The sequence below is a fragment of the Brugia malayi genome, assembly GCF_000002995.4.
Source record: "Brugia malayi strain FR3 genome assembly, contig: Bm_v4_Chr4_scaffold_001, whole genome shotgun sequence".
NCBI classification, from domain to species: domain Eukaryota; kingdom Metazoa; phylum Nematoda; class Chromadorea; order Rhabditida; family Onchocercidae; genus Brugia; species Brugia malayi.
Window position 1 is genome coordinate 20,149 of NW_025062478.1, and position 17,173 is coordinate 37,321.

Genomic DNA, 17,173 nt, shown 5'->3' on the forward strand with positions numbered 1-17,173 from the left:
ATTTTGAGCTTAATTAATTTATAAGCGTTGAATAGTACTGGTCACATACATCGCGGTCATTTGACATTTTAAATAATAAACAAATGCTTAGGCTTAGGCTTAGGGTGTACTTAGGCTTAGGCTTAAGCATTTTTTCAAATCTAAAAATTGATTATGGTGAAAATTTTATAATTTCCAAGAGTTTTTGTATATTAAACGAGGAAATAATTTCTAGTTTTATCAATTGTGATTTTAATTAAATGTTAAAACTATTAAGAAATATCAATTCATTTAAAAAAATTAGTTATTTTGAACTCAATTGATTAAATTTATGCATTGCATGGATAACGGTCAGTTACGGTGTGGTCAATTGACAACATAAATATGAAAATAAATTTCAATAACAGCTTTTTTTAATATTTGAGAACCAAAATTAGTAAGATTTTTAATTTGTCGTAGATTTAATTCATTTCTGCAGCTAAAATTAATTTTTGTTTGAAATCTTAAGATAGAATTTTATGAAAGTTTTATGATTTGCAATGAATCAAAACCTTTTTTGTATATTAGACTTTTTTCTATAATTTCTAGCAATATCAAATTTTACTTTAATTAAATGTTAAAATTGTTAAAAAATATATATTCATTAAAAAAAGTTAGATGTTTTGAGCTTAACTGATTAATTTATATGCATTGCATGGGTACTGGTCATTTACAGTTGGTCAATTGATCAGCGTGAATAATAAAATAAACTTTAATAATTAAGTTTTAATCGATATTTGATTAGCAAAATTAATTAAATTTTTAATTTATCACGATTTTAATTCATTCTTACAATTAAAATTAATTTATATTTCAAATTTAAATATCAAATTTTATGAAAAATCAATAATTTATTAGAATTTTGCATGTTAAACTATAAAATAAATTCTAGCAATATCAAAGAAACATTTTAATTAAATGTTGAAATATTAAAAAAAATCGAATCATTTAAAAAATTAGATAATTTGAACTTAATTGATTAATTTGTGTGCATTGCAAAATTAATAAGATTTTTAATTTGTCGTAGACTTAATTCATTTCTGCAGCTAAAATTATATATAATAGACTTTTTTCTATAATTTCTAGTAATATCAAATTTTGCTTTAATTAAATGTTAAAACTGTTAAAAAATATATATTCATTAAAAAAAGTTAGATATTTTGAGCTTAGTTGATTAATTTGTATGCATTGCACAGGTACTGGTCATCTACGGTTGCTCATTTGATCAGCATAAATAACTAAATAAAATTTAAAAATTAAGTTTCAATCAATATTCGACTAGCGAAATTGATTAAATTTTTAATTTATCACGGTTTTAATTCATCCTTACAATTCAAATTATTTTTTACTTCAAATCTAAATATCAAATTTTATGAAAATTCAATAATTTATTAGCATTTAATTTTTAAGCATTTAATAAAAATGATTTTTTGATATTGCTAGAATTTATTTTATAGTTTAATATACAAAACCTTAACAAATTATTGAATTTTCATAAAATTTGATATTTAAATTTGAAATAAAAATCAATTTCAATTGTAAGAATGAATTAGAACAGTAGAAAATAAAAAATTTAATCAATTTCGCTAATAAAATATTGATTAAAATTAAATTTTCAAAGTTTATTTAATTATTTATGCTGACAAAATGACCAACCGTAAAATGACCAGTACCTATGAAGTGCGTAAAAATTAATCAATTAAGTTCAAAATAACCATTTTTTTTCAATGAATTGATATTTTTCAATATTTTAACATTAATTTAAAACTAGTTTTTGATATTTACTACTATTTATTTTGTAGATTAATATGCAAAATTCTAATAAATTAATGAATTTTCATAAAATTTGATATTTAAATTTGAAATAAAAATTATTTTCAATTGTAAGAATGAATTAGAACAGTGGCAAGTTAAAAATTTAAATAATTTTGCAAATAAAACATTGTTTAAAACCTAATTTTGAATGATTATTTTATTATTTATGCCGATCAAATGACCAATCGTAAATAACCAGTACCTATGCAATGCATATAAATTGATCAATTAAGCTCGAAATATCTAACTTTTTTTAATGAATATATATTTTTTTAACAATTTTAATATTTAATTAAAGTAAAATTTGATATTAGTAGAAATTATTTCGTAGTCTAATATACAAAAAAGGCTTTGATTCATTGCAAATCATAAAATTTTCATAAAATTCGATCTTAAGATTTCAAATAAAAACTAATTTTAGCTGCAGAAATGAATTAAATCTACGACAAATTAAAAATCTTATTAATTTCACCTCTCAAATATTAAAAAAAAAAAAAACTTAGTTATTAAAGTTTATTTTCTTATTACGTATGCAACGCATAAAATTAAATAACTGAATTCAAAATAACTAATTTTTTTTTAGGAATTGATATTTTTTAATAGTTTTAACATTTAATTAAAATCAAAATTGATAAAATTAGAGATTTTTTCTCCCTTTAATATACAAAAGCTCTTGTAAATTATAAAATTTTCACCAAAATCAATTTTTAGGTTTGAAATAATGCTTAAGCCTAAGCCCAAGCATTTTTTTATTATTTGAGATGTCAAATGACCACAATGTATGTGATCAGTTCCCGCACTATGCGTATATAATAATCAATTTTTTTTTTTTAATTAAATGATATTTTTTAATAGTTTTAACATCCTTTGAAATTAAATTTTGATAATAGTAGAACTTCTTACCTAATTAAGTATGTAAATACCCGTACAAATTATGGGATTTTTATAAATGGGTTATTTAAATTTGAAATATAAATTAATTTTAATTGTAAGAATGAATTAAAATCGTGATAAATTAAAAATTTAATTAATTTTGCTAATCAAATATCGATTAAAACTTAATTATTAAAGTTTATTTTATTATTCACGCTGATCAATTGACCAACTGTAAATGACCAGTACCCATGCAATGCATATAAATTAATCAGTTAAGCTCAAAACATCTAACTTTTTTTAATGAATATATATTTTTTAACAATTTTAACATTTAATTAAAGTAAAATTTGATATTGCTAGAAATTATAGAAAAAAGTCTAATATACAAAAAAGGTTTTGATTCATTGCAAATCATAAAACTTTCATAAAATTCTATCTTAAGATTTCAAACAAAAATTAATTTTAGCTGCAGAAATGAATTAAATCTACGACAAATTAAAAATCTTACTAATTTTGGTTCTCAAATATTAAAAAAAGCTGTTATTGAAATTTATTTTCATATTTATGTTGTCAATTGACCACACCGTAACTGACCGTTATCCATGCAATGCATAAATTTAATCAATTGAGTTCAAAATAACTAATTTTTTTAAATGAATTGATATTTCTTAATAGTTTTAACATTTAATTAAAATCACAATTGATAAAACTAGAAATTATTTCCTCGTTTAATATACAAAAACTCTTGGAAATTATAAAATTTTCACCATAATCAATTTTTAGATTTGAAAAAATGCTTAAGCCTAAGCCTAAGTACACCCTAAGCCTAAGCCTAAGCATTTGTTTATTATTTAAAATGTCAAATGACCGCGATGTATGTGACCAGTACTATTCAACGCTTATAAATTAATTAAGCTCAAAATATCTAATTTTCTTTACGAACTGATATTTTTTAATAGTTTTAACATTTTAATTAAATTGAAATTTGACAACACCGGCATTTATTTCATAGTTTATTATGCAAAAACTTTTACAAACTGCACAATTTTCTTAAATTATGGCATTTAAATTTGGAAAATAAATTAATTACAATTGTAAGAATGAAATAAAACCGTGACAAACAAAGAATTTAATTAATTTTGCTAATAAAATATTGATTAAAAGTTATTTTTTAAAGTTTTTTTTAATATTTTATGCTGACCAATTGACCACACCGTGATTGACCAGTACCTATGCAACGCTTATAAATTAATCAATCAAGTTCAAATTATCTAATTTTTTTAATGATTTGATTTTTTTTTAATATTTTAACATTTAAATAAAATGAGTTTTTGATATTGCTAGAATTTATTTTATAGTTTAATATACAAAACTCTGACAAATTATTGAATTTTCATAAAATTTGATATTTAAATTTGAAATAAAAATTAATTTCAATTGTAAGAATTAATTAGAACAGTGGCAAATTAAAAATTTAATTAATTTTGCTTCTAAAATATCATTCAGAACTCAATTTCTAAACTTGATTTTATTATTTTTGCTGGTCAAATGACTACAATGTATGTGACCAGTATCCATGAAATGAATAAAAAATAATCAATTAAGTTCAAATTATCTAATTTTTTTTTATGAATTGATATTTTTCAATATTCTAACATTTAATGAAATTAAATTTTGACAATTCCAGCATTTATTATATAGTTTAATACGCAAAGCACTAATAAATTATTGAGTTTTCATAAAATTTAATATTTAAATTTGAAATTAAAATTAATTTTAATTGTAAAAATAAATTAGAACCGTGACAAACTAAAAATTTAATCAATTTCGCTAATCAAATATTGATTAAAACTTAATTATTAAAGCTTATTTTATGTTGCCAATTGACACATCGTGAATGACCAGTACTTATGCAACGCTTATAAATTAATCAATTAAGCTCAAAATATCTGACTTTTTTTATTGAATTGATTTTTTTAAATATTTTAACATTTTATTAAATTGAAATTTGACAATGCCGGGATTTATTTCACAGTCTATTTTATTAAATCCGCTACTGAAATATTGCTAAGAACTTAATTATTAAAGTTTATTTTATTATTAATGATGTCAAATGACCACAATGTATATGACCAGTTCCTGTACAATGCACATAAAAAACTTGCTGAGATCTAATTTTCTATTTTTTTTTAAATGTATTGCTATTCCTTAAAAGTTTTAACAATTAAAATGAAATTTAATAATACTAGAAGAAATGAAAGTAAATTTTTTTTTTTTGAAAAAGATAAAGTGAATTTTTGAAAGTGTAAGGTGAACTTCAAAGTGAATTTTGCAAACTTTCCTTTTTGGAAAAATTGTCAAATATCTACTATTGAATGTGTATAGATCTTTAAATGAATTACAATTTTTCCTAACATTTTTGGCATTCAATTAAAACAAAGTTTAGCAGATTTAAAAATTTTGTCAGTTTCAAATTAGTAAAAACTCTTAGGAATTGTCGAGAAATCCTATTGATCCATACCTAAATCTGCAATTAAAATTAATTTCAACTTCAAAATAAAAATTAAAATCATCATTTGCAAATTTTATTAATTTCTACATTGAAAGATTGCTTCAAAGTGAATTTATTTAACTTTCTTTCTTACATAAACCATCAAATATCCAAGTTTTCCTTGTTCATGTGCCATTTGGAGTTCTGTTTCTTTCTTAATGTTCGGAATATCATAGCTAACATAGAGCTAAAAAACCGAGAAGTATAGTAAATTTGCAGTCAATGAAATAAAATCAAAAGAATAGATTTGAAGTTACCATTAAATCATTCTAAAGAAATTCACCTAGCGCCTTTTTCAGCATGATATTCTATGAGGAATAAGGTACCCATATATATCTTCACAAGTTTGATAATATTGTACAATTTTTGCTGACAATTTCAAAATAATATAAAATTGAAGCAGACGATTTCGCAGTACAGCTGCCTACAACAAATATTCTTTGCAACAGCAAAAAATATTGAAAATCATCATTATTATCATCATAGTTACATTTAAATTTATTGAAGAAAGATTGAAACTGAAAGTTTGAGAGATATCCTTTAGAAAATATACTGAATGAAAAAGCGAAACAATTATCAGCAGCAGGAACCAAGATTATCTCTACAATGTGCTGAGTATTCTATCTCTATTTCAATTTCGCTTTTGTATAGTTTCAAAATTCATAATTTGAATCCCAGCTTTTCTCCCACTTTTTATACTTTTTTAAAAGTTCATTTATCGTTCCTTCTTTTTTTTTTTTTTTTTCATTCTCATCCTATAATTCAACGAGTGGCTTGCACATAAAGTCATTTAAATAATTTTTATGACTGAATGAGTAATGAAGCTGATAATGAATAACCAAACTTCTGGATCCAATTATTTTTTCCATATCATCGATTGCTGGTGCCATGAAAAAAGATTAAGTTTATGCTGAGTTTAGCAACCTTATCTGAACTGATAGAATTAAACACATAATTTTTGATTGAATTTTAAATGAAAGATAATTTGCAATAAGTGACTGACCCATTAGCAGTGGTTAATCATACAATGGTGTATCGGTTTAATTAGCTTCTTTGACAAGAAAACATATTACCGTGATATTCAAGTTGAACTTCACGGCAATATTCCTCCTGCAAATTTCCAGAATTCAATAAGAAATCGAATGAAATTTTCATCTCGAAATATTCGCACCAATTAATTTTTATATATTCAAGCGCAATTTCTGACTATCAATTTTGAATTTCAATTACTAATATTAATTCACTCAATACCAAATTTCACTATAAATATGGCAGTCTCAATGCCTTTTTGAATTTACACAGAGACTTTCTCACCTGATCAACAGCTCAACAATTTAAGTTGCCCAACTTAAATACTGAATATTTGCCATTATTTAACACGACCTCTCTGCATTTTATGGAACTATTTATTTGCATGCACTTTAGCAAATTCTATTGCATGCTTTATTTTACTCGCAGTAGCGCATGCATTTTTACCTCATTTATGAATACATCCACTGATAACTTTGTTTCTTACTTTTCATTGCTATTTGTTGAATCAAAGGTTGAAATCTTAGCCTATGCACATGTACTGAACTTAAGCACAGAGATTATTTGTCCCCTAGTAAATCATTCCTTATTTAATTGCAATTTGATTTTAAGAGTTCCTGTCAACTTGATTTTTTGGTTCGCCCCTCTTGAGATCACACCAAAAAAGTGCTTTGCTTAGTTGTTTAAAAAGGAGTAAGAATTTTTGCTAATGTAAAGTTTAAGAATTAAAACTTGCAAAAAATGAAGGAATGCAAATGTGAGAACAATCTTCTAACTTGTCCTAACCACTACCAGCAATAGCAAGTTATTATAAAAGAAAACCAAAAAAAAAGGCTAACAGAGGAGACGTCTATTTTACACCTTTCAAAGGTAACATATTAGAGCAGAATAAATAATTTTGAGCTCATCACAATTTGACTATAGAATGGTTCGACGAACAAATAAATGCCGAAATGTAGCAGTAAAGCGATGGTAATCGAAACGGGCAGTGCTGGAGTGGTTTCATCGTCGCTAGACAGTACTGTAAGGGTGATCACTAGTCCGACCAGTATGCCGACCACTGAGCCAGCAACGCACATTGTGCTACGTGTCGCGGCGGCTTTACCTACCAGCAAACTATAGAAAACGAAGTCACCCATGCCAAGACGAACTGATGCTGAAATTTGCATATTTGCGAATTTCAATTTAAATTTAATATCATATAGTACATATTATTAGCATTCTGAATTGTGGGATGATTGGCTTGTTGATTGTGTGATGACTGGTCAGTTGCCGAGTTGGCAGGTCAAGAAGATGATTTGGCAAGAAAATAATTCCCAAAGAAATAAGTATTTCACAGCTTAGATTTCCCATAGCTTTATCTTTCTGTCGCGTTATGGAAATTAATTGAAGGGATTAATTAGATAAAGTTCTGAGCAGGATAATACCTATTTAGAAAAAATATGTTAATCACATTGATAATGAAGGATTTGTATAATCAGAACGAAATTTTCAATTTATTTTCTTATTCCCTATTCAAAAATTAATCTCATAAGTGCCAATCTCCCCATACCTGTTCAACGAAAAAATTTCGACAAAAATTTGGGGGTGTCCTTACATCCATCATTCAGAGCATCGTAGACTGTAAATTTCGTTTCTTTCTTTTGTTCGTCGGATGTTCCAAACTTTGTGCAAATTTTCCAGATCCTTTCATTACATATATTACTTTTGCGACCTAACGCCTTACGCTGTCGAATATGTTCGCTCTCTGCTTCCTGTCATTTAGACAAAGTTCACTTCAAAATTTTTAGGGCTCAAGACATGGATCTGTCGAAAGATAGGATAAGATGTGCTAAATCGATGAAAAATACCGAATCCAGCCTTGTTGTGGAGCTTGTTTTATGGCTTCTCCTCACTTTTTGTTGTTTTGGCTCGACAAGACGTCTGTTGATTGTCTGAATGATTAGCTTTGAAAAGGCTGCTTTTGTTTCTTTTTCCATGTCTGATGTTTTCAGTTATGTTGTAAATCTCATGTGAACGATTTGTAGAGATAAAGAATTTTATCAAAACTGGTCCACAAAGGCCTTTTTTCTTCTAAAAAATTTTTTCTTTTTTTTGTCTCTTTCGGGAAACGGATGGTAACCAACTGACAAGAGAAATAGAATTTACTACCACAGCAGAAAGCTCACTGCCTAAGAGAACTTACGATTTCTTCCCTCCGCTCATCATTTCTATCCTCAGCTGTGAACATTAAGAATCGCAATACCTGTAAGGAGTAAGCAGTTGTCGCAAATTGCTGTTGAAAGAGCGCTTTACAAATAAGTTTCTTTAGTTCTTAATGCTTATTATATCAAGCAATTGAGAAGTAATTGCCTTACTTACTTGATCGCTGTATTCGTGAGCTTTTTCACTGATACGTCGCAATGGACCGATGGGTGCAAGCACTGCGAATGCATCTGAATGCTTTCTTGTATTCGATTAGGAATCAATTCAATCTCTTTATGGAATAATTAAGATTAGAATGTTTTATCTTCTCTAAAAGATAAAATTTATCTCTTTTCTCAAGTCTTTCCCCTTTTCTGGTCATTTTGATCGGCGATCTAATTTGTTGCAATGATCGCATTCATACGATTCTGCAACTGTCCACAATCTCATATGCACTGCTTACAGTCAGAGAGGGTTTCACAGAAATATTACTTAGATGGTACAGCGAACTCATCAACTTACCCCAAATAATAATGCATACCAATACAAACCACGCAGTATGTGTAGGGAACATTCGAAGGTAAAATACAGAAACCAATGAACAGTTGCAAATGACGTAGAATTGATGCATGTAAAGAGGAGTTTTTTTGGTGAAGAATACGAGGATACCGATGGTACCATATGTAATAACAGTAAGTGTTGTGAGTATAGGAGGAGCGGTCTGGAAGCCAATTGCTTTGAATAAGTCTCTGAAATATCTTATTATTCTTATGATGATAAAGGATAGATTAAGGATAATATGATAAATGATAGTTAATGACATAGTTGGGCTAATGTCATCTGAAATTCACGGAGGAGAATTTCTTGACTTCTCACTGATTAGTTTCTAAATTGTGGCATCTCTTGCTTTTCAGAAGTTCAACGCCAAAAAATATTTTGTAAAGTGTTCTCTGAAGGCAATGGTACAGTAAACACTTATGATAGCTCAGTTTGTTGAGTGAATGTATTATTTATAAAGTGACACCGTTTTGCATATGGTTCTGATGCAACTAAATAATAATTGGCGCTATTTGTTTCAGCCTGTTCCTTCCGGATTTAAAATACATGTTGCAATTACTTTGGATTGGATAATCTTTACTGGTTTTTATTCTGATTTATGTTTGTAGTTCGACTTTCAAATTACTGTGTGTTAACTGTTTAAACCTTCAAAATCTAAGTTTTCCTAGTTTTTGTGAATTGGAGCAGACGTTGTTGCATTGAAGATTCGACCAAGGATTTTCATCGTTTGAAATTAATAAGAAATAAGAGAGAAGAGAATTCAGGTCCACCATTAGAGTAAGCTAGTTGAAAGCATACACCAGGAATGAAGCGAACACCCCGAAGATGATGAGTACACAGGACATGTATAGCCACATCTGAACCAAACACCTGTAGTTGTAGAGTGCCATAGCAAGCAGTGCAAAGCTTATCACAGCTAGCATCAATACGCATCCGATTCCGTTTACCTGTGAAACTTCATGTTGGCTTTTTGGAGCAAATATACCACATAAAAGCTTCCTTAACAACTAACTCGAAATTTCTTACTACGAAATTAGATTTAAACCAACAGTGTAAAGCAATTCGAGCTACTGTGAACTAGAAGCATATTGATTGGAAATTGTTCCAGAAGCAGTCTCAAGTTCCAAGATTCATTTTTGCATGATATTCACCAGGACCAAGCTAGAGAATTTGACCAGAGAATCTCAGTGATCTCAACTATGATTGCAATTATTCCGCAGCATTCGACAAGTGCTCGAAGCTTCTTTGCTATTAAATGGGTTCTTCTCTTTTTTAAATCATTACCCGCAAAGGTAAGATAAGCTATCACTTAATGCAAATCATCAATCTAGTAGAAGGAAGTAAAGGTAAATGAAGCCAACAAAGTTTCATTTGTCTGCAGTCAATTTTCTGACTATTTCCAAGTATCTGGAGCTCTAACCATCCCATCGACGATTTCATTTCCGGTTGTATGATTATGTCCCGGATCGAGCATATAATAGAAGACAGAATTCGAATCCGTTTTGGTATGATATACACCAATCCAAACAATTAGCGTTAACATTATGTTAAGAGTGACAGGAACCAGCAATCTTTCAACCTGAAAATATATTTCACTATTTCTCCAGAACAGATCAAACAATGTTCAGCCGTAATTTCATATGCTGTAACTCTACTTTAAAAATTACGATCTTGACAGAAATATTTTCTGTCAAGATCGCAATTTCAAGTAATTTCAAATTTGCTTGCTAGTTTTTACTGCAATCAACTACATTTTTCATCCAAAATAATTTTTAATACAGTTGAAATAGGAGCTTAATGAAGAGAGAGATGCAGAAACGCAATAAAGGTGCGGCTGGCTGTACAACTGAATAGTTTATGCATTCTTCTTTGATGGGTCATTTTTGAAAGAAAATATTTTCTGCTTCATTTCCGAAGAACGTCATTTTTTCAAAAAAGAAAAGCTTTCAACATTTTGCTGATTCGAAATATTTCTAGCAGAAAAATAAGTGGTCCGTCTCGGAAAAACGGAATGGTCTATTTTTATTTTTCCAGATTGTTCTTATTTTTTGGTTTGCACAAAACCAGTTTAAGTGGATAATCACTTTCAGTTTAACTGATTTGGCTCTACTGCCACGAAAATATTTGTTTTTATGGAGACAAAAATGGAGGAAGAAGTGGAAGCAAAAGAAATCCGGAATTTATGCTTAGCTCGATAGAATTCATGAAAAAACCTGTTGCATTTAACTGTAATATCATTTGGAAAAATGAACCTGTTTAAGCTGTTTTGTCCAGTGTTCAATAGCCGCCAACATTTCTTCATCATCTCTGGACATTTCACCTACTTCTGTTTGTGACATAGCGTACTTTGTGTACTTGAAACATTTCGCGAATAAAGATGTGTTCAACTTTCAACATTGAAAGCGTAGAAGGATGAATCCCAAAGTCATTCAATTCAAGTTTGAGCTGGTTAGTTCAAATTCTTCCTGATTCCGGAATTAACTTACCATCAGCTGATGGAAAGAGTTTGATATACATATAACAAAAGGCCAGAAAAGCTTTAGAAATCAAATAGGACCATTTCATTCTCTCCTAATCCCGCTTACTTCTCCTCCTATTCTCCTTCTACCTTTGTCTCTTTGACACTTCCAGACTCAAGAGAAAACTTGAAAATCAAGTGCACTCTCACCAATTATCAGTAGAGGACACGACAATAAAAAGTTTAGCGACCAATAAGCGTCTCCACAGAGAATAAAAATGGAGTTATTTCTTCTTCTCACTTTATTCAACCTACCTTTCATTTGGCTAACATATTTTGTAAACTTTAATAATTTGCATAAAAAATGTGTATGAAGTACGATCTCCTCACTGTCTGAGCCCTCTAAATTTCTCTTATATTTCAAAGAGATGTGACCACAGTTTCACATTAAATCTCAGTTGCCATCCTCGCACTCAATCGATAACTAAAATAGTTGTGAGAGCAACGGTTTGTAAAATAGCTGCTGGGTTTACTGTTTATGGCTGGCAGACAGTAGTCAATATCATCATTGGAAAGCTTTCACTGAAAATTTTGCAGAAGCATTTATTATAGAAATATCTTTATAAACCGAATTACAATCAGCAGAAGCAACTCAAAGAATACTTCGATAGTAGAACCAAGCGGTAGAAATATGGAATACTGCGTGGAATATCAGTCAGTACACACAAAATTTGTCATCAAAAGAAAGAGAGGAATCTTATGTGAATAATCAACTCCGATAGTTATTGGAGAAATCGGTGCTGTAAGTAGCTAGAGGTTAGAGCTTAGCAAGGATAATAATCCGATATAGTGCCACGTTTAAACAGAATTGAGGACAGCAACGACAAAAGCAACTCAACTAACGATCAGCAAAGTAAAGAAGTTTTACTTTCAAGCAAGAGACTGAAGTAATTGCACTAATTCGCTGCCACGTTTTCAGGAGAGCATCAATGAACGGATTATCTCTCTTTGTCACAATCGGTTCCACTTGGTTATAGCTCGTATGCATTACTGAATATGTTTCGATGAGAGTTAGAATCTTCCGCTGTCATTGAATAGATACAATGTGCTTTTCTTTTTTATCAACTACTGCTCAACGTTCCTGGGCAGTCTGATCCCACCTTGGACTTAATATAACTGCATTCATAGTCAATTTATAAGCAATCGTAGCAAACTGTAGCGGATTGCAAATAAGGTGCCCAGCAGGGTGGGCAACGATGGTTGCGCGGGCATCTTCGTTGCAATCAGTGAGTCACTGAAACACACATAACGGAGTATTCCGATTTCGTTGTACTGTTGCCTCTTTCCATGGAAAGCCATCGAACCTCCGAATTACCCGAGTGAGGACTCTTCTTTGTGCCGTCAGTTCATTAGGTCTGACATAATATCACATTGATAATGTCACACTGATATGCTGTGTTGCCGTTATCACTCCCGACTCACTCCTTTGCATCTTTCAAATCAGCGCCCACACATAAAATGGAGGTGCTTAGACAAGAACGTTTGCTTCTTAATTTTTCTCTCTAATTTTTGCATAAACTGTTTTATGACTCAGTCAATGCCAGTTACCCATCTTTTCCGTATGCTCATTTAAGATAATGCCGCCGCGTTCATTTATATATGTGTCTATGACCGAATTTTTCTTGAAATAGCATAATTTGCTGAAAGCCGTGAAGTTAACCTAATTAGAACGAAACAACAATGCGACTCGATGGCGCAGCGTGCCATTATCTCAACAAATGTTACCTCTAACAAAGGTGTCATCTCATCATTGGAACTAACATAGGTGCGAATGAACATCTGAATGCAATGTGTCAGCATGTCGACATGCAGCGCGCAGTACTATTCGTGTACTTGTGCTCCCGAAAGACTGACATGCAGCGACATTTCCAAATATTATCTTGCTGACATTTAGAGACATTTAGACATTTAAATTTGACGCAAGTTATACGAATAATCATCAAGTGAAGGCCAATACGACTTCCTTAATTATGAAGAGGTATTATAAACATTGAGAAGTTCAATAAGCCAGTCATCACTATGGTTGAATTTATTTTTGATGGATATATTATCAAGTAAAAATCATTTCCAAAACAAAAGAAAATTTGAAATGGTTGAATAATGTTAAGAAATTATCATTCTGTAACTTTATCAATGTAGCACTTCTGTTTTATCTTACCATCAGATAACATTTCAGACTGTCAACTAAGTTTTGGCATTGTTACAGTTCACAACAAACATTACCTCATATAAATGTAAACGTATTATGTCATCTAAACACTATTGCATTGTTTATTTGTTAATCACTGAATGCATTTCTTAATGATTTTAGAAAACATTACTGCAAGTTACCATCATTTCTTTCTTCTATCATCGCTTATGTCAAAAATTTTGTAGGTAAGTTATTTGTCACAGAGCCAAAAGAACTTACAATTCTGTGAAATTCTCCAAAAGCACAAGCATCACAGACACACTTGTCATCCTCCCAGCTTGCAATTATTCTTTCTCTTTCTTTCTCCTTGCAGCCCACACACTCAACGCTTTGCGCACTCACTCACTGCTAATCGTACCTTATCACTGTTTCGCTCCTCTCTCTACGAGGTAATTGCTCTCTCTCCCTTCATCTATCGATGAATGTACTTTTATCACTGTCCACTTAAACTGATTTCTCTGTAATTCTCTCAGACTTTCTTGATCAGAAGAGTTGACAGTGTCATGACTAGCTTTGTAGATACTAATCTTGGCATTTTCTAAATAATTCAAGACAGGTGAACTTCTTAGATAAGTATACACTGGCTCTGAGGCAGAAGTATTTCTATTTAGAAGAGTTTTCGCAAGAATTTTACCAGTTTAATAAAACCGAATTATATGTAGAAATAAAATTAAAGCCACAGAACTAAGGAAAGTACTGTTTGAGTGTTCTTTGGACAAATGTTCCAATGTTATGTAAGAAATTTGATATTCATCTTTCTTGTAGCTGAGCTTATTTGCATTGTTTGTTAGCAAAGAATACGTGTTGATTAGATTGTTTACAGTTATCAGTGTACCCCTTTTGTTGTTTGTCGATTGCTTGATAACTATAAATTACATTAGAATTTCAAGGGTTAACAGCTGACCTTCTCTGCGATATTGTAAATGATGCGTCTTAATGCTTACTATATAACCTTTACCAAGGTTAAGTTTTCTGGGTGGCAATGTGACATTCATGCTTCCCCACAGTATTTGCTGAAACTTTCTAATACTGTTTAATAACTACGATCAACTTTTCAAGTCAGATTCTATTTTACGATATCAGGCATCAATTAAGGATGGTTAATCATTTATATCAAAAGAAAAAAATAAATCCGAATGACGTAGTTCCTTCCATAGTTACATATCAAAAGCTAAAAGTGATTTGATTTTAAAACAACAACAACATCGTTTGATGTCTTGGAGCGCAGATGTCTTGGAGCTTCCAGTAACAAATGCAGTCATTTCTAGACTGAAAAATGTGATAAAAGAGCAGCTGAAGAGATTGGGAAAGCATGCATGAAGCGTCTTTGGAGGCAACGAGTTGCGGTGCCGGAACCCAATGTACAAGAGAATAAGTAAGATGGTTAGGGCAGAATGATAAATGGAATGGAACAGAGAGAGAGAAATTGATCGGAATACCTACCCATGGCATTTGCGCCCTTGCAACAGCTTGGGCAGAAAGGCCATTGTGAGAGGAGCGCTGGAGTCCAGTCGCTACCCGGGAATTACTACAGCCAACAATACTCTGTAATTGGTATCTGTCAATGACAATTTTGTCAAAGCTCACTTGTGCACTTTTCCATAATGTTCAAACAATACAATCTTTAGGTCTATGAATTTAATATAATTTTATTTCCATAAGCCAAAATGTTGTCAGTGCCATTACCACTAGCGCTCTCCTAAAAAACCTTTTGGTTTTGACGATGCTAATTTTATTTTCTCTATTGGATCATGTCATCAAACAGTTAAAAGTGTGGAGATATGACTTGAGACAACGGCCAATTTGTTCATTGTATCGTGTAAGTTAGGGTAGACTGCTATAGTCAGTACTTCAGCGTTTGTTACAGTGATCCAATTAATATGAGTATTTAATATTTTGTAGTATTCACTCCTTTTTTCTTTTGGCGGAATTTGGACATTATATTTCCAAAGTTTGTTAATGTGTCATTAAGCGTTACTGTCACCATTATCGCTTTTAAACAAATGGTTCATTGGTCATCGACAGTTACTACATCCTAAGTCTAAGTTTGAATGTAAGTGTTATACTAATCCTTTTCCATATGATATGATTCGTTTTGACGGCAATTTTGATAAATGCTGATTTTGTCGCTTCCTGCATTAGATTACCTTCGTAAAACATTACCTTCCATATACAGAAAAGTAATATTGTTCTTGTGAAGATCTTAAATCTCAACTGTTGTTTTACAAAATTTTTTCACGACATATGGCCGCATGTGAGGCATTTACTTGAATATTATTCATTACCTGAGCATTATTCAACAACCAAATACTGTTTATTCTCCTTCTAAATATATTGGTTACTTTTTTGCCGAATTTCGAGTCCAATGGAAGGGACAATTGTGCCATTTTTTGTTGCTATGTACATCTTGCAGATCATAGTAAAGATTAAAAATAAACAGTTACGCGGCAAATTTGTTTGGCAAAGAATTAAAAAACATAATTGTGTATTGATATGAACAACATCAAATGGATAATATCGGATTTCTATCTCCCTATGTCATACTAAGTAAATATTCGAGAAAAGAAAAGTTTGTTCTACATGTTAAACTTGTTTTCTTATGATAACAAATTTTTACTTACTGAATTTAAGTCAGGTTCAATCACAACTCTCGTACTGCAGGGTGGTTCATACATAATGATGACTCATGGTGGGATATCTGTCCACAACCGGGCACTTTGCATTCATGGGTGAAGGGTTGACCGTGTGCCTCCTTATGAATTTATATATTCGTAGTAACTTTTTGTGATCATAGCACATCCATGAAGCATTCATATCTTTGTTCGTCACAATAACTCTTATCGTACCTTTTTAATTATTAATCTATTTGGTAGTTAATTAATGTGAGAAATAATCGTCAAAGTATCGGTGCATTTCATTTGCGAATCCTCCAGATTATCCGACCTTTCACAGCGTTAGCTCTGAATATCACACTGATTCCCGACTATCCTCTCTCTCTGTTTACTTCATTACTTATACTATTGTTGTTATCACTCCCACGCATACCAAAAATGATTTAATATTTCCTTTTATTAAACTGTGAAATTATTTTAATATAGACCTTAATTTTAGATTAGAAATTCTGACAAAGATGATGAAGTCTGTGCAAAACTAGACTTAGCCAGTAGTAGCAAATAACGGTCGATCATAAACAAAAATGAATGATGGTGGTCTTCACTCTTCGTTGTACAGGAAGTCTGTTCGTAATTTGTTGCTGTGACGATGCTTTGTGAGGATTGAAAAATTTGTTTAAAATTAAATTTTATTGGAAATATGGAATTTGTTTTAAAAAAATCATGGATGCCAAAAAGATATTTACTTCTTTGGCACAAAAGAGATTTGTCACATCGTTTAGTGAACACGAACAATTCTTCCTTGATACACAGGTACTATC

At 30.5% G+C, this 17,173-nt stretch overlaps 2 protein-coding genes across 3 annotated transcripts; both read right to left on the reverse strand.

Annotated features, from left to right (window-relative positions):
- Positions 1–5,362: 5,362 nt before the first annotated feature.
- Positions 5,363–5,590, reverse strand: Bm371 (Uncharacterized protein; the record flags this gene model as incomplete). The annotated part of the gene is made up of 2 exons (XM_043081122.1): positions 5,363–5,447; positions 5,544–5,590. The coding sequence occupies 2 exons, from the start codon at positions 5,588–5,590 to the stop codon at positions 5,363–5,365; spliced, it is 132 nt and encodes a 43-aa protein (XP_042937056.1).
- A 1,577-nt stretch (positions 5,591–7,167) lies between these two features.
- Bma-spe-4.1 (Presenilin spe-4, putative) lies at positions 7,168–11,370 on the reverse strand (the record flags this gene model as incomplete). Of its 2 annotated transcripts, XM_001897355.2 has the most annotated exons (9): positions 7,168–7,445; positions 7,887–8,043; positions 8,140–8,223; positions 8,475–8,534; positions 8,651–8,724; positions 8,996–9,222; positions 9,830–9,978; positions 10,452–10,610; positions 11,284–11,370. In XM_001897355.2, the coding sequence occupies 9 exons, from the start codon at positions 11,368–11,370 to the stop codon at positions 7,168–7,170; spliced, it is 1,275 nt and encodes a 424-aa protein (XP_001897390.2). The 2 variants fall into 2 exon arrangements, with proteins under 2 accessions (XP_001897390.2, XP_042937057.1); XM_043081123.1 differs by lacking the exons at positions 8,651–8,724; positions 8,996–9,222; positions 9,830–9,978; positions 10,452–10,610; positions 11,284–11,370 and having other exon boundaries at positions 8,475–8,519.
- Positions 11,371–17,173: the final 5,803 nt, after the last annotated feature.